General features: G+C 43.9%; 1 protein-coding gene across 2 annotated transcripts in view; it reads right to left on the bottom strand.

Annotated features, from left to right (window-relative positions):
- TEF (TEF transcription factor, PAR bZIP family member) overlaps nt 1-25,685 on the bottom strand; it is a 127,802-nt gene that overhangs the window by 69,453 nt on the left and 32,664 nt on the right. The window contains exon 1 of one of the 2 annotated variants that reach the window (XM_085601204.1): nt 17,393-17,699. The exons of the other annotated variant lie outside the window; for it this stretch is intronic. Coding sequence (XP_085457330.1) covers nt 17,393-17,510 — 118 coding nt within the window. The 5' untranslated portion in view covers nt 17,511-17,699. Of the gene's footprint in view, nt 1-17,392; nt 17,700-25,685 lie in introns of those variants that run through there. 2 annotated transcript variants of the gene reach the window in all.

Below are 25,685 nucleotides of genomic sequence, written 5' to 3'. Positions count from 1 at the left end.
TTGGAATTCTGCAGTGTGGTAGAAACAAACATTTGAATATGATCAAAACACATCAATAAACTAGGTGATGATATTTGCACGCATCATCGTTTGTGTGAAGTAAAACCATATTTCGGTGCGAATGTAATGGCAATTTCAATTGAAAATGTGTTGTCTTTAATGGAAGTGTACTATCACACCATGCACATTCTACACTATGCCACTCCACTCCCTACATGACCAGGTCTCAACTAATGTACTCACCCACTCGCTTTGGCGAGTCAGATTACATCAGAGCAAGCTATATTTAGGGCCTACTCGCCCCTTATGGAGAGCTGACAAAGGACAGATGTTGTACTAACTCACAAAGTGGGGGAGCATTAAAGATGCCTTTAAATCTTGTTTTTATCCTGTCACATTTATTCTGTGTTCAGAGACAGAGGTCCAAAATCAGATTACATTCATAATTATTTTCCTTTCTCTAACTGCAAAGTTTGAGCATTCTGTAAAGCAAATGGACAAACGTGCTATACAAATAGTGTGAAATGAAAGGCTGTAGGATGTCATGTTTTATTCTAACACATTTAAATAGCTAAAAAGTAAACTGTACAAACATTTCAAAATAAATTCCAGTAGTTATGAAAGTTCTCTTTTTGCAATTCTGTGCAATGAAAAAAATATTTTAAAGGGATGAAAACAAAATCAGGACACTTTACTTGATTATGTGTAAATTATAAATATGTTTGCTGAAACTCAATTTCCACAGATTACAGTTTATACACTATATAGTATTATAAACAAAACTGCATGTTAGAGAGAACGTTTTTGGCCATTTCAATGGAAAAAGTGCCGTCTCTAAATGACAGTGCACTACAACCTCATGCTTTAGTGATACATTTATTATAAATGAGTTTTCAAAGATGAACTGAGAAACATCCCTGCCCTTGCACTGTTGGCAGTGCTATTAGTGAACTAAGAGGCAAGTCAGGTGTACTCTATTTGTGCCTAGATTCTTATTATGCATAGAGCACAGTTTATTAAATAAAACCAAATAGGTTTTTTTGTACATCAGAAATGCTGAACATACATATTGGAATGTGCTCTCATATGTAATAATGAAGAAAAAGGTGTCTGTGCAAAATAAAATATTTGCCTAGGATGACATAATGAGACCAGGGTTCGGGTCAACTACATTACAGTTAAGTCGAGTAGATTATTCAAATTACTACACCTGCAGGTCTAATAACATCTTAATGGTTTGAGGCCTGAATGACAGCACACCACCCAATCTACTTTCCTCCACTCACCCCACTCGACTCCAATTTACCCCACTTCAATGTACCCAATTATACCCTAGTTTACTCCACTACAATCCAATCTACCCCACTCCACTCAATCAAACCCAATGAACCCCACCCCACCCAAATCTACTCCAATCCAATCTACCCCCAAATCTATTCCAATCCCATCTACTCTACCCCCAAATCTACTCCAATCCAATCTACCTCCAAATCTACTCCAATTCAATCTACCCCAATCCAACCCACTCCAATCTAACCTACTTAACTTCAGTCCACTACAATCTACCCGTCCATTCTAATCTACCCTACACCACTCCTGTCCAACCCACCCTAAGCTACCCTACCCCATCCGAAACGACCCTACACCAAAATGAACACATTCCAAACTATCCTACCCTACCTCCACTACATTCTACCCTACTATAATCAACCCAGTCCACCCCATCCAAGGGAAGAAGGATTCAAACCACATCATCTATGTGGGAAAGACTCCCACAAAGTATCAGATAAAGGCTTTATATCTGCTGCAGTATTGAGGCACGTTGCCCACAACGTCATCAATGCAGGCTTTTTTTCCGCTGCAATACCTAATTAAAGCACAGCAAGTCAAACGCATCCTTTCTTGAATACATGGATTTCAGTGGACTCTACCTAAAAATCTGCACCATTATGGACATCTACCTTCTCAAAGCACGCCCTCATAACAATCCACAATTGGATGTGAATACATTTTCTCATACTAGTTTTGCTCTTCACCCACTCACAAAAAAGGCACAGTGAAAATTAATCTTCTCAAAGACAAAGCTCCATGGCTTCCCTTCCACAATCAAGCAAAGCATAAAAATTCTTGGCTTCACTCTTGCTTCCTCAGGGACCTTAATTCCTCACAGTAACTAGGTGGCCACAATTTCTAGCGTTTCATCCACAAAAAGCAAGAGACGGCATGCCTGAAAATCGAATTAAAACAGCACTTTATGTCCTTTTGATCTCTCACCTGAACTTTGATGAGACTAACCTAGCAAAGGCTCATTAATTGCACTTAGCGCCAATAAAAGTCATTACATTTCACATCAACAGGACATTTTTGAGGAAATTTGACTACATTTCTCCTATTTCACATAAAATATTGGCTACCTCTAAGAGCAAGGATAACCTTCGAACTTTGAGTTTAACTTACATTGCTTTGAAATCAAACACACCTTATCTTTCTGCTGTACTACCCAAATCAAGAGGGCAAATTAATCCTCTCCTATCCAATCTGCCTCTATTTACTTTATCAGCTATGAACTGACAATTATTACAGTCCGCCTACAGCAGCCTCTATGTTTTAACATTCTTATGCATAAGGTGTCAATTGTCTAAATAAATGTAATTTTAGATCCCACTATCTTACTCTCAATCCCCTTTAACCCACCCTCTCTTTTCATGAACAATTGTAAATGGCGGAGTGCTGATGGTTTTCATCACAACTAATTTGTTACCATCTCCCACTTCATATCTCGGTGTTGTACTTGTAACACAATTGTGGTCTTACTACGAAAAGGTTTTTTGGTACTGCTGCTTACTTTGCTGTAAGTTTTGTTCCTAGTTTTAATGTAAAGTGCCTAAATGTCAATGGGCGCCAGTGCGTTATACAAGCATTCCTAACATAAATCTAATTGGATCAAGGAGTTATGCAACGATACCGGATGTGAAAATAATTTGTACCATAACCGAGGGCACGATTCCTGCAACAGCAGTCGTACCGTTATATCTGATTCGAGTATGATACAGGCCACAACATTAGATTTTGTGGAAGGAATTGTGCTGTCATTCAAAGGGTGAACAGCAAAACACATAAGATGATGGACGGAATGTTGCACATTGGCAAAACATTCACCCCCCAGTCACAGATCTGGGTTTAATCCATCGTTATTTTGCTCACCATGCCATCTCAGTTCAGACATGGCCATATGCAAATCAGTCTTGACCCTGTGCCTCATGGGAACAGTCCAGCCCGAACTGCCAAGCCATGTCTTCCCAGGACCAGAATCAAGCATCCGAGGACCGGTTTCAGGGTTTCACCCCTCTTCAGCCAGGATAGTTTGACTCCAGGGGCGTAGTGAGCATGGGACCCACGTCTGGGCATACCCTTCCCCACATAGGACGAACAGCAAAACACACAGGATGATGGACGGAATGTTGCACATTGGCAAAACATTCACCCCCCAGTCACAGATCTGGGTTTAATCCATCGTTATTTTGCTCACCACGCCACCCCAGTTCAGACATGGCCATATGCAAATCAGTCTTTACCGTGTTTTTGCATTTGTCACCCCGAGTGGGACGGGTATGCTCGGACGCGAGTCCCGTGCTCTCCATGCCACTGGAATCAAGCTATTCTGGCTGAAGAGGGGTGAAACCACGAAACCGGTCCTAGGATGCTTGGTTCCAGTCCAGGGAGGACCTAGCTTGGCAGTTAGGGCTGGACTGTTCCCATGAGGCATAGGGTCAAGACTGATTTGCATATGGCTGGGTTCAAACTGGAATGGCATTGTGAGCAAAAAAACGATGGATTTAGGCCCAGATCTCCGAACTGGGGTGAATGTATGACATTGTTCTGCATTCTGTCCATCAACTGTTGTTTTTGCATTTGTCACCCCGAGTGGGACGGGTATGCTCAGACGTGAGTCCCCTCCATGCCACTGGAATCAAGCTATCCTGGCTGAAGAGGGGTGAAACCCCGAAACCGGTCCTAGGATGCTTGGTTCCAGTCCAGGGAGGACCTGGCTTGGCAGTTCGGGCTGGACTGTTCCCATGAGGCACAGGGCCAAGACTGATTTGCATATGGCTGGGTTCAAACTGGAATGGCATGGTGAGCAAAAAAACGATGGATTTAGGCCCAAATCTCTATACTGGGGTGAATGTATGACACTGTTCTGCATTCTGTCCATCAACTGTTGTTTTTGCATTTGTCATTCAAAGGGTAGCAACCTATGAAGTCAACCTCATAACCCTATGAACCAGTGTAATTAAATTATAACAAAGGACTGTGGTTCACTTGGGCTAGCATTAACCCAGCGGAGTCACACTAAAACATTAGATATATAGAGGGAGAGGGAGAGAGACTAACACGGAAATTACACAGCAAACCTAATGAGGAATACATAAAGCGTTCTACTTTCAATTTTGTCCCAAACAATTTTTATTCTGGACACAAAGTGTTTAGATACATAGACTGAAGAGTAGATCTAATATAAATGATTTTAATCAGAAAGACCAAAGAGTATATAGGTGCACATAAAATATATACAAGATAAATGACTGCCAATGATTCAACAACAATACTGAACAAATAGTTAAATCGGAGGACTTACATGTGTATAATAAACAGTTAAAGAACTAAAAATTAGTTTTTGCCAGCCCATATCAATTGGAGAGAAGTAGATGTTTCGGCCCAGCAGTAAGATTGACCAGGGCCATCATCAGGACAGAGGTGACACAGAAAGTGGTGAATAATGCAACCATACCACACAGATGGCATATGATTGGAAAGAGTTCCCCCTAGAACTGAAACCACAGCACAATCAAGGTACTGATAAACCGAACGAAGAATCAAACCAATCCCACGGCAGCACCTCCTCCAGATGCGTGAAACTACGTAGGAAGCCAAAGCCGCCCCAGGACGCTACGTTGTAACAAGATCCCAGTACTTCTAGTGGGCACAAGGTATGCAGCAATAGTGCCATAATATATGCGTAGTGGTGAGAAAGCACTTAGACTCAACCAAGCAAAAGGGAGTAAATCCTTGTAATCCATAATTCGTGGTCAAGGCAGATGAACCAACATCAAATGTCTCAGCGTCCAGAATGACAATATCTAAAGGGAGCATGATTCCCGCCACGGCGCCCAGAGGGAGCACCATTCTCGCCACGGCACCCAGTCAGTGGGAGCACCATTCCCGCCACAGCACCAAGTGGGTGCACCATTTCTGCCACAGCACCCAGTGGGAACACCATGCAGTGGGAGCACAATTCTCGCCACAGCACCCAGTGGGAGAACAATTCCTGCCACAACAGCTGATCAAGGAGTGATTCTGCCTCAATATCTCATGAGGGTATATTTTCTGACATCGGATAGGAGCAAGATTCCTACAACAATATCGGATGACTTCGTGATGCCCACCACAATATTTGATTGGGCCTTGATTCCCACGCCAATATTTTTGCCACAACAAACAACTAAATAATTTTTACTGACCCAAAAGCGCCATCATTAAACTAATTTAAATAAGCTCTGAAAAGTCTATGCAATGCTTGGTTTTGTGAAAAATGAATGAGCAGTACTGTAGTGGCATGGTACTGGATGTAACGACTTTAACATGGCCTTTTTATCATTCTTTTGATTGGCTAACCTCTATCTTTCCACAGCTCACTTTTAGAGAACTATTTTTCGCTTAAGCAGTTCATTAGAGTACATGTGTTATAAAAGGTCCACTAGACAACAAAGAATTTTGAATGCTGGGAAACGTTTATGGAGAAGGGGCTTGGGCCCTCCCACAGAGTGGGGCTTTAGAACCCACTCCTCACCCCCACGGCTTCCACTAGATAAATGAGTTTTTGGTTGGGCCACAATATGTATGAGAGGTGGCCTCTCCTGGTGCATATTCCCAGAGTGGCACACCACTGCACTGTTCTGTCCGCCAGGCGCTCAACACCTCTCTACCCCTCTGGCATTCTGTGGCGTATGCAGAAGGTGAATGCATTTGTTTAGGGAAGCTACAGCAACGGATACGAAACTGACAAGCACAAATTTACTAAATCAAAAGCTTGCATTTGGGGTGAGGTAAAAATTTATTTTTGTGGGGGGGAGATATAGTTTTCATGCTAAAATATATAGTGGGCATTCTAAAAATGTCAAACTAATAAGCTGAGTAAAAACTATTGCTTTCCCATAAAACGTGTAATATCGGTTGAGTGCTAACTGTTGTTCAGCTGGTGGAAGATATTGCTAATAATATTCACTTGGGATGAAATAGCAGGTACATGCTGCTACAACTCAATTCACAAGACAGCCAGCCTGCAAAAGTCAAATGCAAAGTATTGTAAAATGCACTGTGGAATTGTTTTCCCCATAGGAGAGCCTCTTCAAACCCTTATAGAGGGTCAAGCAGTGATTCTTGATAAACTCACTCGCTTGGTAAAATGTGGGGATTGGTTTAGAAATATTTAAAGGGCAAAATTACAATCCCAACACAAACCTGAAAGCCTGCCATGAAGGACTACTTTCACAAACTCATCACTAACAAGCCTTACAGGTGCCAGGAGCTGGGATTGAGATGGAGGCCACTACCCACTGTTCTGATACACCAAAGAGCCAAAAGCACATTACATGCCAGGAATGTTTCTCTTCTGGTGCAAGGCATGTCTCAATCTGACCTCCACCCAGCACTGTGTGTTACCCTCAACCTGCCCTGTCATATGGGGACTTGAAATGCCCTCTTTACATGCATAAAAATGTTCCCATTTCTGAACTCTGCCCTACTGGCTGCATTTCAGCTGACCAGTAGAAGGGTAATGGGTGTTCTCATTTCTAATCATCTGTTCTCTTGGCACCCGAAGTGCCCTCTGGATACCAAGAATGATTTTTTGCCTGCAATGCCTACAGGCTTGCTGTCTTGTTTAAAATTGCCCAGCTGCCCCAAACTCCCTCTCACAGAAGAAGAAAACATGTGCGTGGGAGGAATTCAGTGGGGGGGGGGGAATAGATAAAAACAAATGCCTCCATGTAACGTGAATTTTAGGTGCACTATTTGTCATGGAGATTTGACAAGTACTGTGTCTGCAGTTTTTAGGTCACAGGGCACTCAGGAAAACCTACACATTTTGGCCCAGGAAAGACACTAAATAACGTAAGGACTCGTGAACTCAATTCAAATGACTGGGTTGGACAAACAATGGCACAAAGAAAACAGAAGTACAGCAGATATACGATCTGAAGACAGTAAATGGCAAACCTCCAGAGTAACATCACACCCACTTCAACTATTTCACAGTACTTTTTTAAAGTCCATATTAAATGCAACACGCAGAATACATTCCTCGGTCAACTTTGTGAATGTCCCCAAAAGTCTTTAGCAAACCAGACAGCTGTGCTGTCTGGTAGGCTGCAACCTAAAAATGGCTCAATGCTATATTGTATGAACCATCACTGACAACTGGGCTGAGTGAGCGCAGCCCCGTTTCTGAATGTAACACACTGTAGTCACAGTGTCTGCCCGTACGAGCACCGCCTTGAGTACTAACTGCACTACCATCAGCTCCAAGAATATGGTATGGATTTGCTGCTCGAGGAGTCCCAAGTACCCTGAATGGCCAGGTTATCTAAACGCGCTCCCCACCCCTTGAGAGAAATGCCTGTTGCAATAGTCACTGGCAGCTGCGGGTCAATAAATGTTCTGCTCAGTAACAAGTTATTGGCGTTCTACCATTTTAATTTGTGGTTATCTCTGGCCTCATCCAACACTAGATCCTCCCACAGACCTATCGCCTGTGACCACTGCCTGAACAAGTACTTATGTAGAGGGCACATATGAAGGTGAGCATTTGAAACTGTTAGTGTCAGCATCCCCAACAATTTTAATGACCATTCTCACCGTCACAGGATGCGACCTTTGTTAAAGGGAAAACAGCATTTGAAATACCAAGACTTTCTCTTATTTAGAGATGACATTGCCTGTCACTGTTTTCAATATGGCAGAGTGCGTGCTAGGCTTTGTTGTTGGCTGCTGCTGTTTATAACTCAGACATCCAGATATGGAATGACGAATGGAGCTGCGACGCAGGAGTGCTGCGCGCACCTCTAGACATCTGGCAAATGCCCATTGGGCTATAGGGAAATGAAAGCATAGTACTTCAAAGTGGTAATGCTATCCACCACAAACCGGAGGTAGCGAAGGTGTGCCGGATGGCTAGGGAAGTAGGCTCCCTTGAGACCAAGGATCACCATGTCATCTCATCTTGAAAGTGCTCCAATGCTATGTAACGAATGACTGGCCTGTGGTTTGTATTGGCCTAACTGTCCTTTCAATTGTGGGGATTAGGAAGTATAGAGTATATATTTATTATCCTCTCTGGGGCGGTGGAACAGATTCTTTAGCACTGTACCTGAGCAGGGTCTGTACTGCCTCCTACAGCAGCCTTTGACATTCCTGGCTGATGGTTTGACAATGAGGTGGTATGTTTGGCCATGTAGTACGGAACTCCTAGAAGCATCCCTGGAATACAAACCAACTTGTCAAAGGTTTTATTCTTCCACTGCAGAAGGTTGAACTTTATTCTTTCCCGAAAGGCACTGATGTAATTGAGGGGCGGTGTTAACACCTAAAGTCAACACTAAATGCATATTATAAACAAGAGACCACTTTTTACAAGTGTGAAGTGAAAACCCAGAACTGAAGCGGGGGCACCGGTGTTTGCATTAAATAAAGGTTTAGAGGTGGAGATACCGTCTTGTAATTAAGCTGTTTGAACGAAGTAAAAATTCAACTGGGCGACATAAAATCTCTGCGAGTTTTAAAAACAAACATGAAAATTCAGCTGTACCATATGCAGACTAAAACAGATCCAATTATAGCGTGGTTCATGAAATCCAATCTCAACTTAACCACATATCGCATATTGTTCTTGGTATAGCTCAGCCCTTGCTGAAGATAATTCTGCTACAATAAAACTTCTCTGTAAAGCAGGCCAACGCACCTTAAAACTAGGTGCTTGCTATAGAAAATACCCCAGCTTGTTTTTCAGAAAAACAAACACACAGAAATAGACAGACGCACAGCTTACTACAAAAACAGAAGAGAAACTATTACGAGGATTTCACAACCTTATGCACAAGAATAAGACTGAGAATCTCATACAGCCACCTATTACATTAGATGGAGAAACAGGTCCTTGGGCTGCCTACGACCTACCAAAATTAGAGACAGAAACAGTACTGACAACCTCTTGCATCTTATATTAGATAACCAAACATGATAGTCTTATTCCAACCATAAAACTGACAGAATTAAGACACATACCGCCACTGCATTAGATAAGAAATTACATTTTGAGCAACTCGAACCAAAACATAACACTAGCTACAGAAAAAGGAGTAGTGAACGTAAACAAAAACAAATCAGAATATCCTATACGTAAATAGGGATGAGAAACTAACACCTTAACTTAGCAGGATTTGATTATGCCCAGCCATAAATCTGGATTCAGAAATCATAAGTGGAGCCGATTTAGGGGAGGCCATGTGATTCCATGTCGAAAATGACCGTTTCCAGTCCTGGGCATTAACCACGATCCAACAGCCAAAGCGTCTAAACAACGCAATCACACACTATTGCTCAAGACACAGCTACAAATGGTGAACTTCAACCACTATAGGATAGAAAGAAACCTTACAACGTGTAATGCACAACACTTAAATCATATACTTGCCAAAGCACCAGCAAACCAAAAGGACTGTCTCACACCGATCCGCAGTTTAACCTTGGAACCACCCCAATAAACCTGACACAGATGTAACAATCTATTATGTAGGCAACATTGAATTAAAATTAGCAACATTGCTTTGGATATAGAAATAGAAATCACTCTACTTTGGTTATGTAATAATGCACAGCTGACAAGCCAATCCAAGTGAAAAAGTTAACATTTCTTTAATATAGTCACCCATACATACAAGATTCTGGAGAACCTCTCCCAGATGCAACTAATTTTACTTACACATTAACCAACGCAAACCACTTTTACATAAACTCCAACTCTCTACTAACCACACACAAATAACCACAAACACAGCTACTGTTTATGGTAAACCCAGGTCAGCAAGAAGAGAGGCGTAGATAATGTGCTAAAATTGTGGTAGAGGGTGCTATGCAAATGCCAAACTGCACTACATAACCCAATGCACTCTAGGTGTTGTAGTCTTGGCTTTCGTCAATTTAACTAATTTGACTAACATCCCAGATGGTGGGGATTTGTATGTGAAAAGCCCATTAGTGAAACCAGTATCCGAGAGGACTTTGAGAGAGACATTCACTCGAAGATACTGCAGCCATTTCATTAGACAAAGCAAGACTAAGGGTTGTTATTAGTCATACAAGCATACTATAGAACCAATGGTCGAAGTGGGCGGGATTGGTGGGGCACGAAGTGCCCATTCTTTTTTAATTCAAGGAAAACCGTTCCCCTACTTTTCGTGAAAAGACAACCGTTCCAGGAAGGTTAATTCAGTCACTTGAAATGTTACAAGCAGTGCAGGGTCGGATTGGGAAAGGTGGATTTCGGCTGGTGCAGAGGCCCATTGATTGAGGATTGCTGCGTGCCGTCCCCCCCCCCCCCCCCCTCCCTCCCCCCCTCTACTTTTAAGGATGTTAGAGACTGTTTGCCGGCAATTGTCACATAACGAATGCCACTGGACCCCTGAGAGAAATCACAACATAAGGGGCACCATCTCCTGCCCCGCCTGAGGGTGCAAGACGGCGGTCTTGCCCAGGGAGACCCGCAGAGCTCTCTCTGCCTTACGAGGGAGGCAGAGTCCAGGTGATGCCAGGCTTCAGGAAAGTGACTTCAGTTCAGGGTGACAGAACACAGCATTTCTCTCCACTCCCTGGCTCCAGATACCGATTTCTTTAAAATGACTCGGATCATTTTAATACTTGTCCTTTTGTTTATTACTGCAGTTTTTTTTATTTTCAGAAGATGTGCATTACCCAAGCTGTATTGCTAGCCAGACTGATTATGCCAGCGCACTTACTTTTTCTTCTTTTTATCTAAGCCCAGCTGTTGTAAGGGTTTACTAATAAATATGAACAGGGAACCGGGGATGTTTCTCTTATATGACATATGAACAGGACCCCGGGGATGTTACTCTTCTATGACAAAGAATGTTTGCTGAAAAAAAGAACATCAGCGTCTGTTGGAGTATACTTGAAGTGACGAAGTGGCTTCATAAATGTAAATGGTATTGTTGCCTTTCTGATGCTGTAATGAGCTGGTGCATGGAAAATCACCTTGCTGCTACTCTCTTGGTCGGATTGCCAACAGATATGCTTCTCATGCAGGTGAGTAGGTACAGTAGCACTGACTGCCAGAGGGTTAAGGAGCTAATTGCACCACACGTATGTCTCCTTATGCTCAAGATAAACGTACTGCTGATCTGAAGAAAATCTTTTATACAGCAAGTGTGCAGTGCACTGGGATTACAGGCAACTTTAGCAAGAACTCTAGTGAGAACTTTTGAGGCCAATGGGAAGTCGGAACAAGCATTTGCAATGCAATAGGTCTCGCATTTGAGCTATTTGCGTTGTAAATTACACTGCCTTTTATTTGTGTTTTGAAAACTTGCAAGTAGTGCGTAAACACGCACTTAGTACTTCTAGTCCTTGCTTACAAGCAAGGCTGGCAGTAGGAGAGGCGCAGTTACTGCCAGCCTTTCTTGTGGTAAGCAAGGACTAGAAGTACTAAGTGCGTGTTTACGCACTGCTTGCAGGTTTTCAAAACACATAATTTAAAGGCATTGTCATGTACAATGCCAATAGCTCAAACTCTCATAAATGCGAGACCTATTGCCTTACAAATGTTTCTTTCTTTTCCACTGCACATAGCAGGCAGGTCCTGGCCCACCTAGAGCTTAAGCTGCGATTCACTGTACGAAGATATCGAGGTCCAAGAGCCACATATGGTATTTGTCGGCTGTGTACCAAAACCTAATGTTTGAAGAGGAAGCTCTATATTTCAAAGTCACAAATCACTACAAACCAGTGAGACTGCCCTGGAATAAGACTGTGCCCTTGGGCGTGAGATGTGCACTTTATGTGGCAGGTTAGGTTTGTGATGCTTTCTAAAGAATTGGCTGAAGTCAACCATTATTAAATGAATGTCTCCTGTCCATGTCTTTATGTGGGATAGGCCGACATTGTGTTCCCTTAAGCCAGAGTTCACTAACGAGACTGTGCAGTATCACAAGGAGCACCCACACCAGTCAGTTAGCTGTTTTAGTTAATGATGGGGCTACAACTCTTCATTTCCAAGTTTCCTTCTAAAGGGAATCGGGTCTAAATGTGGGACTTTTCAGACATGACTTATGCTGGCAGCGTAAGTTAAAACTTACCAGGCCCATTTTTGTTGCAGAAGATAGGTGTCCATATACATCCCTCCTGGACTAAAGCCAATTTAAAAAGTATCATACAGACAAAGACAACTTCATACCTCCCAAAATACTTGATAATTTTCAGAATCTCCTTTCAGTCAACAGTCGCGCTGATTTCATGATATCTCCTAATAAAGCGAGACGCACAGGCAGCTTGCAACAAGTGTCTGCTGCAAGGAGTGCAGGGCGAGACGGTGCACAGAGGTAGCCTGTGCTATGCTCCGTGAACAGTTGACTGCTTCAACTAGTGCCTTCTGAAGAAAAGTGGCTGAAGATGAAGCAGTCTGTCTGGCCAGCAGGCAGGCACTGTGCACGGAGGGACGTGGAACATGTGCCGCCTCCCCAAAAAAACAGAACAACCAATGTGGAATTGTGGGCAAGTCACGTAATCTCCCTGTGCCTAAAGCAAAATTAACATGCCCTTGTGCAATGTAAGTGTTATTTTTTAAAGGGCTCCAATAGCTTCCGGTCGAGACTACATAGAAAACTGAGAAAAATGAAAACATCATGTGAAAATAGACTCTGGAGCAAATGAGGCGGGAGGAGTAAAAGCGCAGAATGGGAGGCTGATGGTAGTGGGTTAGAATGGAAAGCTGAAGCAAGTCTCTTTTTGCAGTTTTATATAGCGCAAACTCGACCTTAGGGTATCAGCGCTTTATATGAGCAATATGTGCATTACAGATGGACGCATTCATTTTTAGGCAGTGGGAGATTGTGATTTGCCCAGAATCACAGGATGTTTGAGCCTCCGGCCAGACAAGGCTGAGTCCCTGGCTTCAAAGTCCGCCACTCTAGTCGTTAAGCCACATCCTTTCCCTTCTCTCGTTCACGATGAGTGGCAACGAGGTCTTGGCATCTGTTCTCCCCATTGTAAATAAAAATGGAACGTGAACGACCTGTGTGTCAAAAAGAAAAAAAATGCCGTCACGCAGCACGTTTGTTTAGGAGATTAGACAAAGTAAATCAGCGTGTTTCTCACAAAAAAGTAAAGCGTGAATGCAGAGCGTGATTAAAAAAAAAAAAAAAACGTCAGCGGAGCGCATTGGTTTCTGAAGCAAGCTAATCAAAGTAACCAGTGTAAACCAAAATTCTGGCCATATTGAAAACTGAAAAAAAGTAAACAACACATAAAAACGGACTCTGGAGCAAATGAGGTTGGATGAGGAGGAGCGGAGAAGGGGAGGCTGATGCTAGTGGGTGAAATGGAAAGCTGCAGCAAGTCTTTGGGTTCAATGAGAAATGGTGCTTTGAAGTTTGAACGCAAGCATTTTACCCTTTTTATAATGACCTGGGCCTGGCAGCGGACACAGGCAGGATGCTGCCAGCCTCCCATTTAAGGGCATTCTGCTCGCTATCAATGGCAGCGTGAACAAAGCAAAGTGCGGCCACCAGATTTAAAGAACACAGCTCAGGGTGCCCTGTGCAACAATTAGAACAAGCGCGGTCCCGAAACTGAAAGGAGGACCGCGCTGCAGCCGGAGCATGGGGATCTCGTCTTTATGGGGCCATGTGTTTAACACATGGCCCCATAAAGATAAGAAATTGCTTTGTGACAGACGCAGGACTCGGTGGCCAAAGGGCGTCATCAGAAAACCCTCATTTCCAATGGCAGGCCACCGTTTAGCATAAACGGTGACGCCAGCCAATGGAAATGAAGGGGCGGGGCTTAAAGCCCACATCTGAAAGTCCTTGTTAACAATAAATCTCACGAGGCGAGCAGCGCATGCGCTGCCACGCGAGACCTAAAAAGGGCAATGCAACCTGGTGACGCATAGACACACCCAACGCAAATAAAGAGTTTAATGTTGGCACACATTCTTCTATTTCTCTCTATTACAGGAGCAGAGGCCAGAGAAACACCCCCAATAACCAACTAACCTTTTTTCTGCTCACAAAAACACCCAGAAAGAACATATGTAAAGCCTTATGTGTAATGTGTTTCATACAATTTTAAAGGTACTTTACCATTATTCACCACAAGGGTACTAGTTTTGATAGTCTTGAAAGGATAAAAGGCTGAGTTGGCACTGCCAGAGTCCAAACTGTACCCCGCAGTGAGCACACATGCTTCTGCAACAGGCATGTAAATAATTCATTTAATTTACAGTCTTGTAAAATACCTTAATCCACATGTTCTAATCACAGGTGAGAGTCCTGCAGTCTAGTATGTCTGATTGTGCAAGGTGGTTTTTGTGCAACTTTGTAAGTGCCCTAAGATCTTCACATGGCAGGATGGCCACTCTCAGTTGCTCCATTGACTTAAATAGGAGTCTTGGGAAGCTTCTAACTGCAGCCTCCAAGTAGAAGAGATGGATGACTGAAGCTAGCATTTGGGGATGAGCAGAAATATCATATTCTGTGAGGTAACAATTCAGTCAAGGCCTGGAAAATAAGTATAAGTAAACCTGGAGACCACTTAGAGTCTTTGAGCTAACAGGATAAGCAGGAGTTTGGGAATTCATATGTACCTAGGAAGGGAAGTGATCTTCAGGGTAAACAAGAACTTCAGAAACCTTAGCGCGAGAGGTCTTAGGAGAGTGATGTTAAAAAAAGTGAGCAGAAGTCCCTTGAAAGCGAGGTTAGCAGGAGCCTCTGCTGCAAACTAAGAATGAGGCTGGACACTTAGACATCGGAGTGCAAGATCGAGCGTCAATGAGCTAAACTGAGCAGGGCATTTGCTGGGAACCTAAGAGTGAGAGGAAACCTGTGCAGTTTAGTTCTGCACAGGAGCTTGGAAGATTTAGAGGTAAGTGAGAACCTCAGGGCCATATTTTGCACAGAGCATCAATCGAGCTGAGAGAAAACAGACGCCTCAAAGGATTTCATGGTGAGCATGGTCTTCACTGACATGCGAGTCAGCAGGAGGTTCTGGTAATAGTGAGCAAGAGATGGAGAGCCTAAGGGTGATATAAGTGGACCTGAGGTTAAACAGGATTGCAAGGGCATGTGAACGTGTGCAGAATACTCTTGGCATCTTAGTGTGAGCAGGAGTCTGAGGGATGTGAGGCTGAGCATGAGCAGCAGGGGACCAGAGGGTTGAAATGAGCTTAAGGTTCCTGATGGTGAATGGGTAGTCTTTGGACCAACTGATGATGAACAAGTGCCCCACTGTCTTGGTATGAGCAGGCATAGTAGGGTCATTGAGGGTGAACAGAAGCCAGGCCTAAGGAGGAGCATGACCCTTTGGTGACCTGTTGCTTATTAAAGAGTAAGGATCCATACAAACAAATAGGAGCTTTACTAACTAATAGCCAGGAAGGGGTCATGAGGCTGAGAGGGGGACACAATAGTGAAAAGAGATTCATGGACCTGAAGATTAATGCCAGGAGATCAGTGGGAGACATGCAGTGGAATAATGACGTTTTCAATCCAGACCAATGTTACTGGCCCTAGAAGCTATGAAAACGTTATCTACTATGAAGTTATTCCAAGGTTATCTCCATGATACTAAATATGCAATACTTTATTAAAGGTCGTAATCCACAAACTCGGGCCACTTTATTTTTTGGTTGCCTGGGCCAATTTTTGGTCCCAATCTGACTCTGAAGGCAGGGAGTCTGCTGTGCTGAAAAAACTAGGGAGGAGCAGACAGTTAAACAAGCCTTCTTGTCAGAGTGCCTGCAGCTTGAAAGAAATGTAAACGTGTGCAACTGGTTAACCTGCCCATGTAAAAGGTGCTTGGCTTTAATTAATGGAATCACCTAAAGCTTCCTGATGACGCATATTTATTCTTTTTGACTGATCTTGCAAGAGAGTTACCAGCTGAGCTGTATAGTGAGTGTTTTTAAAGGACAGTTATAAAAAACTTGCACTACGCACAGTCTGGGTGATATTAAAATCTAAATTTTGGAAACACTTTATTTTAAACTTTTTTGAAGCAGCCTATCTTATGCTGTGTGTAATGCAAGTTTAAAATAATGACTTACATGTTCACAGTGCTTTCTATCACAGACTGGGATCTCATAGCAGTAAGCATACACAAGTCACTATTCTCAACCAGGGTTCAATTCTGTGGCTCTCTGGTTACAGACACAAACCTCTGCCAGTGGTGTAATTAAACTTGAGGGGGCATCCCTGCAAAGTACATAGAGGGCGCCCTCCACACGCCAGACCCAGTCAGGAGCTCTCGGGTCAAGGGCCTGCCGCCATGACAGAGAGGGCCCCCCTGGATCGCGGCCAACCCAGCATCACTGGGGCCATAATGTTACACCACTGACCTCTGCAGTGTATTAACTAATGAAGGTTTCATAATGTACGATGGTGCATTTCTCTCTAATATAAAATGCAGTTAAGTTATTTTTCATTATAACTTTTTTGTATACGGTAAAAGAGCGAAAAAAGTTACAGAATATTTTGGTTTTTTAGCAACACCTTTGACCCCGCCCGCATTACACCCAGCATCACAGTTCCCTTAGTTTTTTTATGCACTTCGACCACTGTAAATAGAACGAATAGTGAGAACTGGCAGTAAGTAGAGTGAGCTCTTCCCTCCAGGTCATTAAGAACACTGTCGGGCTTTTGTCTAATTGCCTAACCTATTCTTGGTGTTGAAGTTCTGTTTTACTTTTCTTGCACAAATAAGTTACACACCTGAAATCAAGGATATGTAGGTGAAAGGTTCATGACTGGAAACAGTGTCAGAAACGTGCCGAAGTGAGGTGGTCGCCCTAAGGGACAAGACCACAAGTAAAGACACAGAAAGAGGACAACACCAAGCAGATGGAACCAGAAAGAGTATTCGTATTCCTACACTCACTAACGCAACAGCAATACTGCTGACAGCCGCTCATACGCAGCCTAGGAAAACTAAGGGGTGAGACTATTTAATTCAATATCACTGGCAAGCGGATAACTGCGACTGACAGGTGTGGGTGCCTCAGCAGTGAAGCCACTATCAACAAGCATCTCCTCTAACCCCTCCCGCTCACCGTCGCCCTCCATGAGCTCCCTCGGTGGGTTCTCAATCAGCTTCCGAAGCACAAACGGGAAGGAACCGAGCAGCGGCGATCTCACTGTTGCCGACATGGCAGCGGCAGAAAGCGACATCTTGTGAGTACTAACTGCGCAGACGCAGCTTACTCCCAGAGGACAGGGAACTTACGCTGCGCACGCGCAGCCAAGAACGGGCTGGGCCAAGAACGCGTGCGCATATACTGCCTACGGCCACGGTCCACCGCGGAGAGGCGGACATCTTCTTCCACATTGGCCGATTGCATGCCGCGCCCCTCAGTTTGCACACAAAAACAACCTCCCACCCACCACTCCCGTAGTTCGGAACTATGGCATCTGGGTAATACAGCCTGAAGCTTCCGGCAACAGTGATAACGTCGTGACGCAAAGCGCCAGCATGGTTGATTTCAAGGTGTAAAGGATGTCATTGACTCCTAGAAACACGGGGTACACGCTGCTATATTCAGGGACATCTTAAGGATTTTAGGGCCTTAACTCGGAACAGCTTTGAATTTATGATCCAGTTTCAGCTCCTTCATGCTGTCTTGGGCCAGGTCAATGACAGTGCAGAGGCACACTTGTCCACATTCCTAATGTGTTTACATCTAATATTCAGGGAAAGTGACAAGTGTGTTGTCAAACTTGTAACACAATAGCAGCTTACTAATATGTCTACAAATAATCTCTGTTCCCATTTCTCATAAGTGGGGTACTGTTTTGCTCTACAAGAAACTTTTGTGGAAGTTGTATGAAACAAACACACTGCAAAATGCCTGTAATAGATTCTCACAGATCACCCACATTAAAATATAAATCAAAAAACGATATTTAAAACCATCTGTTTAAGAATTATTCACGGTCATCAGGGCAAAACTCTGCAGAACAGAGGTGGCTCGATCAATGACCCCCCTGAAAGGCTGGGGCTGTGGGGGGCCACGGGCCAAGGCCCACTTTGCCCATGCCTTAAAATGAACGATGAATGTCTCTCTCTCTCTCAGTCCTCAGATTCAACTATTTGTTCAGTATTGTTGAATCATTGGCAGTCATTTACCTTGTATATATTCTATATTATATACTTTGCTATACACTCTTGGGTCTTTCTGATTATAATCATTTATATAAGATCTACTCTTCAGTCAATGTATGTAAACACTTTGTGCAGAATAAAAATTGTTTGGGACAAAATTAAGAGTCTCTCTCTAAATAATATGTTATTTAGAGAAACTGTACTAACAAACACAGGTTCACGAGTTTATTTCTGTAGTGCAAAGGACAAATTAGAGTTTACTAAAGCAGTACTTCAAAAGTGACATGAGATAACACTTTGACTGCCTCCTACACTGCTAGTATCAATTACTTTTCACAGAGAAACGGCCCTTCGAATAGATTTTTTTTTTTTTTTGAAAATTCTTTTTATTGGCATTTGTTGATATAAGCATACAGACATTACATTACGTACAGGTAACTGTGATATATAAGTAGCAGAGTAGACCAACATCAATATAGAGAGTACGTTTGCGTCTTATTCTCCGTAGATGCGGCATGTGTTGTAGCAGGTCTTCGCCAGTAAGAACAAGCATTTACAATGCAATGGTCTCGGCATTGGTAAAGTTAGAGCTATTGGCATTGCTCATGACATTATTTTTGTTTATGTTTTTGTTTTTAAAACATTGAAAGAAACGGCATTGTTATTTACAATGTCAATAGCTTAATCACTCTCAAATGCGAGACCTTTTGCATTTGCACTCACACACAGAGCCACACACACACAGCCACCCACACACAGAGCCACCCACACACACACAGAGCCACTCACATAAAGCAACCCACACACAAACAGAGCCACCTACACACACACAGACAGAGCCACCACGCATAGAGCCACACACACAGAGCCACACACACAGAGCCACACACACAGAGGCTTCCACAAACCTTCCAGCACCTGTGACGAGAAGCAATAAATCATCAAAATGCAAGTTGGGCGGCACACTATTCTAAGCACAGCTGTTTAGCTTACGTGTTTTAAGCCACGCCCTTAATTACATTGACGACGCCCCTTTGAGACCCACCCCCCCCACGCCCAATCTTTCATCCCACTTAAGGCCCTGCCTGTAACCCTTAAATTTCAACGGAATGAGAGTGAAAGGGGATACCGGAGCACAAAGCAATTGGGTAGAGAATGAATTGAATAGAGGGCTGCAGGGAACGTGAAAGAAGGGTAATGTCGAGAGAGAGAAGGAACATAGGACAAGAGGAAAAGGATTCAGGTGGCAAACGGGGCCATCGCCTTGCTGTGATGCATGAGAAACAATGCCATTTATGCAATGTAAACTCTTAAATAGAGAGATCTACTACTGCCGCGGATTGAAATACTCTGATTTTAAGCTAACATATAATAAAAACATAATTAAACTGCTTCTTTAAAAAAAAATGTTACGGTCAGAATATTTGTCGAAAAGGCCGTTTGAGGTGCCTGCTACGTCTTGGAACCTTTTTTGGATGTAACCGTTGAAGTCTGACCAGAGCCTTAGCCCTAAAACAGTGTCAAGTGTACTTCTTACCAGTAGCACTTTGCATTGTGGGACTTGTAGTTTCACTTGTAATACGATACAAGGTCTCAAAGTCTCAGCATAGAAAGTATTTTTTTCTAAAAACCCAGGTTTGGCTGGAGATGTAGCATGTGACACGGCCACACAACAGCTATGTTTATAAGACTGAGACACCTTAGGTTTGTCTACGTCAGAATAAGATCGGACCCACTTTATTAGATGTGCATTTTGTTTTACGGCGTGGGCAAGTTGTTATACTGAGCGGGTACTGCGCCCCTACAAGGCAAGTAAGGTAGTAGCCTCAGGGCACCATCTAGTGGTAACACTGAATGATTGTATGGGGAGCGTTCCAACTTGCAAATTTGATTTCGCCTGGAGGACTGAAAATTGTTGCAACTTTGCTATGCAATTGGCTCTATAAAACTATACAAAAGTGGATAGCAAGGTCATCTCAGAAATGAGGGTTTAGGCGCTGATGGAATTGGCAAGGACGAGGTTGTGATATTTTTAGCCACATAATTTCAATTATTTTCACAGAGAGGGAACAAAGACCTCGCTCAAAGGCGGCCACTGCGCAACCTTTATTGAGGCGAAGAGGTGGCTGAAGGCCGTCCGTGAACACGCTGCAGGAGCTCAATGGGGGAAGGGGGAAAGAGGCAATATTGGTTGGGGGAGGCCCGCTGGGGCCGCCGACCCACATCGGGCTCGCCATAGAGCGTCAACCCACGAAGAGGCGAGTCACCTTTGAAGCCAGGACCTGCCCCGCTGCGGTGAAGCACCGAACAATTTCCCGTGTCAGGTGAAGCGGAGCTCGTCTGCATGATCTCTCGTCCACCCTAAATGCAGCGTGTCCCTCCCGCGACAGACGGCCGCGGTACAGCAGTTTTTAATTAAACTGAGACAAATGAACGCTATCAAGTAAAACACTACGGGGTGCCCCTGGGGCCACAGATTATTACGCTTTTAGCATGGCCCGGGTACATTTTGCAAACATTATTTTACATCCCTCATCTCTTCACTACACAGGATAACAGACGCATACATTGGGGCCACTCCGCCCTCTCGTAGGAAACGAGACTGTTGCCGCGCTTGCTTCATATGTCTGTTGACTGCCTACTGTATGTTGGTTCTGCCACGATGACATGGCCTCCAGTGTTTTTTAACTGCAGGGGCTTCTTAGAAGTTGCAGTCACTGCAAACATGAGGGACGTTTTGTTTTTCTGTCAGAAATGCGTCTTTTTTCCCTGTTGAACTATACCAGTTGCAAGTTTTTCAGAGAAGCAAGCAACGTGGTGGAAAATGTATTGAAATATTAAAATATTTTGCAGTGGTGACACAGACCTTGACGCACGGTGGCGCAGAATTATAGTAGTTGAGCCCGGCGAAATGTTTATTTTACTGCTTTTCCATAAGAGTGCGAATACGAAGAAGTGGCCCGGGGACTGGGGAGCCAGGGTCGAATCCCGGCCCCACATCCCTCGATCATGGGCCAGTCACCCAAACTCCCCGTGTCAACAAGCACACCACTGCCTTTCTCCGAGGCAGAGCAGAAATGCCTCGGAGAAAGGCAGCAGCGGTTTCGAATTCGGGGGCATGTTTGTCTTTTCTCTCCTCCAGCCATTGGCTGGAGGAGATAATAAGACTTTCTGAAAAAAACACGCCCCCCGATCCGAAAAGGACGGGGCCTAAACGGAATGACGGACCTCTTCTCCAATGGCTGGCCAGCATTCAAGAGGCCAGCCAATGGAGAACAGGGGAGAAGAGGGGCGGGTTCAAGCCCCTCTTCTCCAAGTCATTAAATCTCCGACTTCCGGTTCTGCCTTCGGCAGACCGGCGGTCCTCGACCTAAAAACTGGGGGGGGGAGAACTAAACCTGGAGGTGTCATGGGGTTCTTAGTAGTTGGGCCAGGCGTATGCTGTGAGTCCGCGAATGCCTACTCGACAGTGCAGCTGCCTCTCGTTTAGGAGGGGGTGGGTGCGCGGGTTGGTGTGGGGGGCCGTTTAGTATGTCAGGCGAGCGAAGGCGAACCCGACGGATCTAGGGGTGGCGTGGATATTCGGGGGGGGGGGGGGGGGGAGGGGGGAAATCCCCTGCCCTGGGAGCATGTACAGCATGTGGCTGTGCTGTGTCGGGGGATATGTATGTCGGTGACCGGGACCTTTGGGGTCTGGGATTGTCTGAATTGGTGCAATAGAAGCGCCCATTCTAGGGAGATTGGGACTTTGCGGATACCTTTATCTTCTTCCTCATGTATTGCATCCTCCTCAGCTGCAGCCCATTTAAGTACCGCCCCCACCCATGCCGCAATCGGAGGGCCCGGCGGGGACCGCCAGTGCATAGCTATACAGCGTTTGGCCAACAGGTGGGTTAGGAAAACAAAGCGCATTGGTATTTTGTGTCACTTCCTCCATCCGAGTATGCCCAACGCGCAACCCTCCCAGGTAGTCAAGTGGGTCAGTCCGGTGAGATCTCTAAGTGTCGAGTGGATAGATGACCAATAGTTCTGAATGCCCGGGCAGGTCCAAAACATGTGGGAAAAGGCTGCATCCCCCGCTTGACAACGAGGACAGAGGAAGGTCGTGTCGGGGTAGAAGCGTTGTAGGCGCGCTGGCGTTAGGTAGGCCCTATGTAAGATGTGAAACTGTATATTCTTAAATCGGGCGTTCCTGGATACTTTTTTGGGGAATTCTATCGCTCTTTCCCACTCGCTATCATGAAATGGTCGTCCCGCTTCCTCCTCCCAGAGGGACCGTAGGGATGCTAGCAGTGGGGGTGTCAGTTCCCTAATCGATTTGTACAGCCAAGTGGTAAGGTGGCGACCCAGTCCCATTCGTAATATTGTGTGAAGAACTGGGTGTGTGGGAGGTTCCCCCAATGTGAGGTCATAATATGGTCGGTAGTGGCTGAGGAGTTGGCGGTGAAGCAGGAACTGGCCTGGGGGTAGGTCATAGTCATCCATAAGCTGCCGGTACGACCTGAGCTGTCCCTCTTCAAACAGTATTTCTGCTTTGGCAATGTCTCTAGACGTCCATTCCTGAAGCATGGCAGAAGTGAAGAACCCCCCCGTGTCTTGGCCAGCCGACTAATGGTAGTAATGGTGTGTATGGGGGACAGTTAGGTGCCATGCGGTGTATGCGCTGGACGCACTTCCGGGCAATGTCCACTTGAAGGGGGTAGGTTCGTGTGGGGCGGGATCCCGGTAGGAGTAGGCGACGCAACTCTGGTATGGGCATACGACCCGTGGCAGTACATGTTTCGAATGTGTATCTGTCTGCTGGCCAATATGAAAGCCACTGGAGCTGCGCCACCAGGAAGTAGGCTTCAAATGATGGAGCGCCAAGTCCCCCCTGTGTTGTGGGTAGTTTTAGGTTTGCTAACGCGATCCTGTGCCGCCCCTTACCCCATACACGGCCCTTCGAATAGATATCACCCAAATGTCAATTTACTTGCTGCACAAATTTAACTCTTGAATTCGGGTTTTAGGTAATTCAATTTGTTAAAACAAATACACATGAAAAAATGCCATGTCATAAACCATATACACATATGAGCAGAGTGTAATATGGTATTTATTACTATTGTCATCATGACCCACCCACTCAAGGATTTGCTCCTAACGAGTCACAGCCCCTCCCCACGCTCAGTGGTAATAAATAGCATAATTACATTCTGCACGTCTCGCTCTATAACATTTATATCACAGTTATAATTCAGCAAATGCATATTAGTAGGACAGATTAAATCTGCCAGTTATGTTATGCACAGTGATGGAGCAGGTAAAACAAAATTTTGCATACCTCCTCTAAATTGCATGAAATTAATTACGTAAACATACTAAAATTAAATTTACATAACCTGTTTGAAGTGGAAGTGGAACTAAACAATATTTGCACCTTGATAAACACCGATACACGTGGGACTAATATTGCAAATTGCATGGCTGAATTAAATAACAATAGTATGCAAACTAACTTTCGATTGTGGTGAAATAGTAAAATTGCATGATTTATATTGCTTTGTGATTGTATTGTGGCTTAAGATTATCGTAATGATTTATATTGCTTTGTGATTGTATTATGGCTTAAGGTTATCGTATGGTAAGTATTATCGGTTTAAATGTCGCTGCAGCTAGGAAAATACTAATATATAATCGAATTAGTGCGGGTTTGAACATTAGAATCTTCCTTTCTATATTTTAATTGCTGTTATGTCTATTTTTGTTTAAGTTAACATTCGGGCCTACTAAGCCGCAGTGCCCAAGATGGCGTTCTCTGAAGCAGATGCCAACATGTGCGTGCGATGATTTCTGCGCATGCCCAGATGGCTCTTGAGATCACAAGGTGATTTGAACTCCCAACATCGTGTTCCTTGCCAAGGACGATTTGTTGGGAACTTGTCTGCAAGCCAAAGGATGATTGAATGAGAAACTTGGGAGAAGACAAAGGATGAACCTGTCAACAGGACCCTTTTACCTTGAAGAGATACATTTGCAGTTCCTGCCTGAGAAATGGAATAATAACTTTTAAATTTGTGACCCTTTGTGCCAAGTCACCATGGAGAACCAGTTTGCTCTGGCAGAAGGGCAAATGAACTATGGATAACCCCGAACTGTCCAATCAGAACATTTGGTCTGCCCCTAATGTTGCCATATCTTGTATGAAGAAAGGGGAAAAAGGGTATAAGAACCCTTCATCAGTCATTGTAGTTGTTAATGATGGAGTTGATGTTGGTGGCGTTGGAATTGCGGTTGCGGTTACATTAGTCTTTGGGTAAATTTTTCTGGAGTTCTCGTTTGGGTGGTTTCCTTTTTCCAAAAATATAAAATGTATTCTATGCTGTCAGTCTGAGTGTGGAATTGATCCATGCTCCGGATTGATGTATGGACTTTGCTGAATATCTGAACTTTATTACGCGGCATCTTAACCTGAGAATGCAGATAATTCCCTATTTGATCTGAAGCTATCATCATCTTTCTATTGGTAAATGATTTACTGCATTTTTCTTAAATCTATGTCTAAGAGTAATTTCTAAATGTTTATTTTCTCTTTAATAAAACTAAATTTTACTAATGAGCTGTAATCAGTGAATGCAAGATTTAAAAGGTTGATTAATGTTTAGATAAACAAAATTGAAATAATAAGAAATGAGTTTGTGGTTCTTGAATTAATTACTGAAAATATCAATTTTTTCCTAGGCTTTAATTGTGATTTAGCTGGTTCTAATTCACCATCAACCAGTCCAACTAGTTGGTCCATCGACCAAACAGTGGAGTGCCTTGATGATAAAGTCAGGATTCAGAAAACTGTATATAGAATGTATATATATATATAATATAGTAGAAAATTAGTCCCGATAGATAATAAGGTAACCACTTGGTCCAGCAGCCTTTCTCCTGTGTACAGATTCGAGTGAGTTGTGTGGATGAGAAGCGTGTTGGTGTTATGGGCCCCACCAATGGATGAATGTATGAATGAACTGTTGTGATTGAGAATCTGTGACATAAGGAGATTATGTAAATGTTGTCTCCCGGGCTGGATCAACAGCATATAACGCACGCCATACCTCACACCACCTGACATGCTCAGTGTATCCTGTTGCCGATGGTACATGAAAAAAAAAAAAGCTGCCTACAAGAACAAAACATTGTGAGCATACCATAACCTGCCAATTACAGCGGCTTTACAGGCTTGTATTTGCTGAACCACAAGTGACCTGTAA

Source organism: Triturus cristatus, chromosome 4_2, assembly GCF_964204655.1.
Source record: "Triturus cristatus chromosome 4_2, aTriCri1.1, whole genome shotgun sequence".
NCBI lineage: Eukaryota > Metazoa > Chordata > Amphibia > Caudata > Salamandridae > Triturus > Triturus cristatus.
Note: the sequence above shows the minus strand (reverse complement) of the source record. Positions and strands in the feature narration are given on the sequence as shown.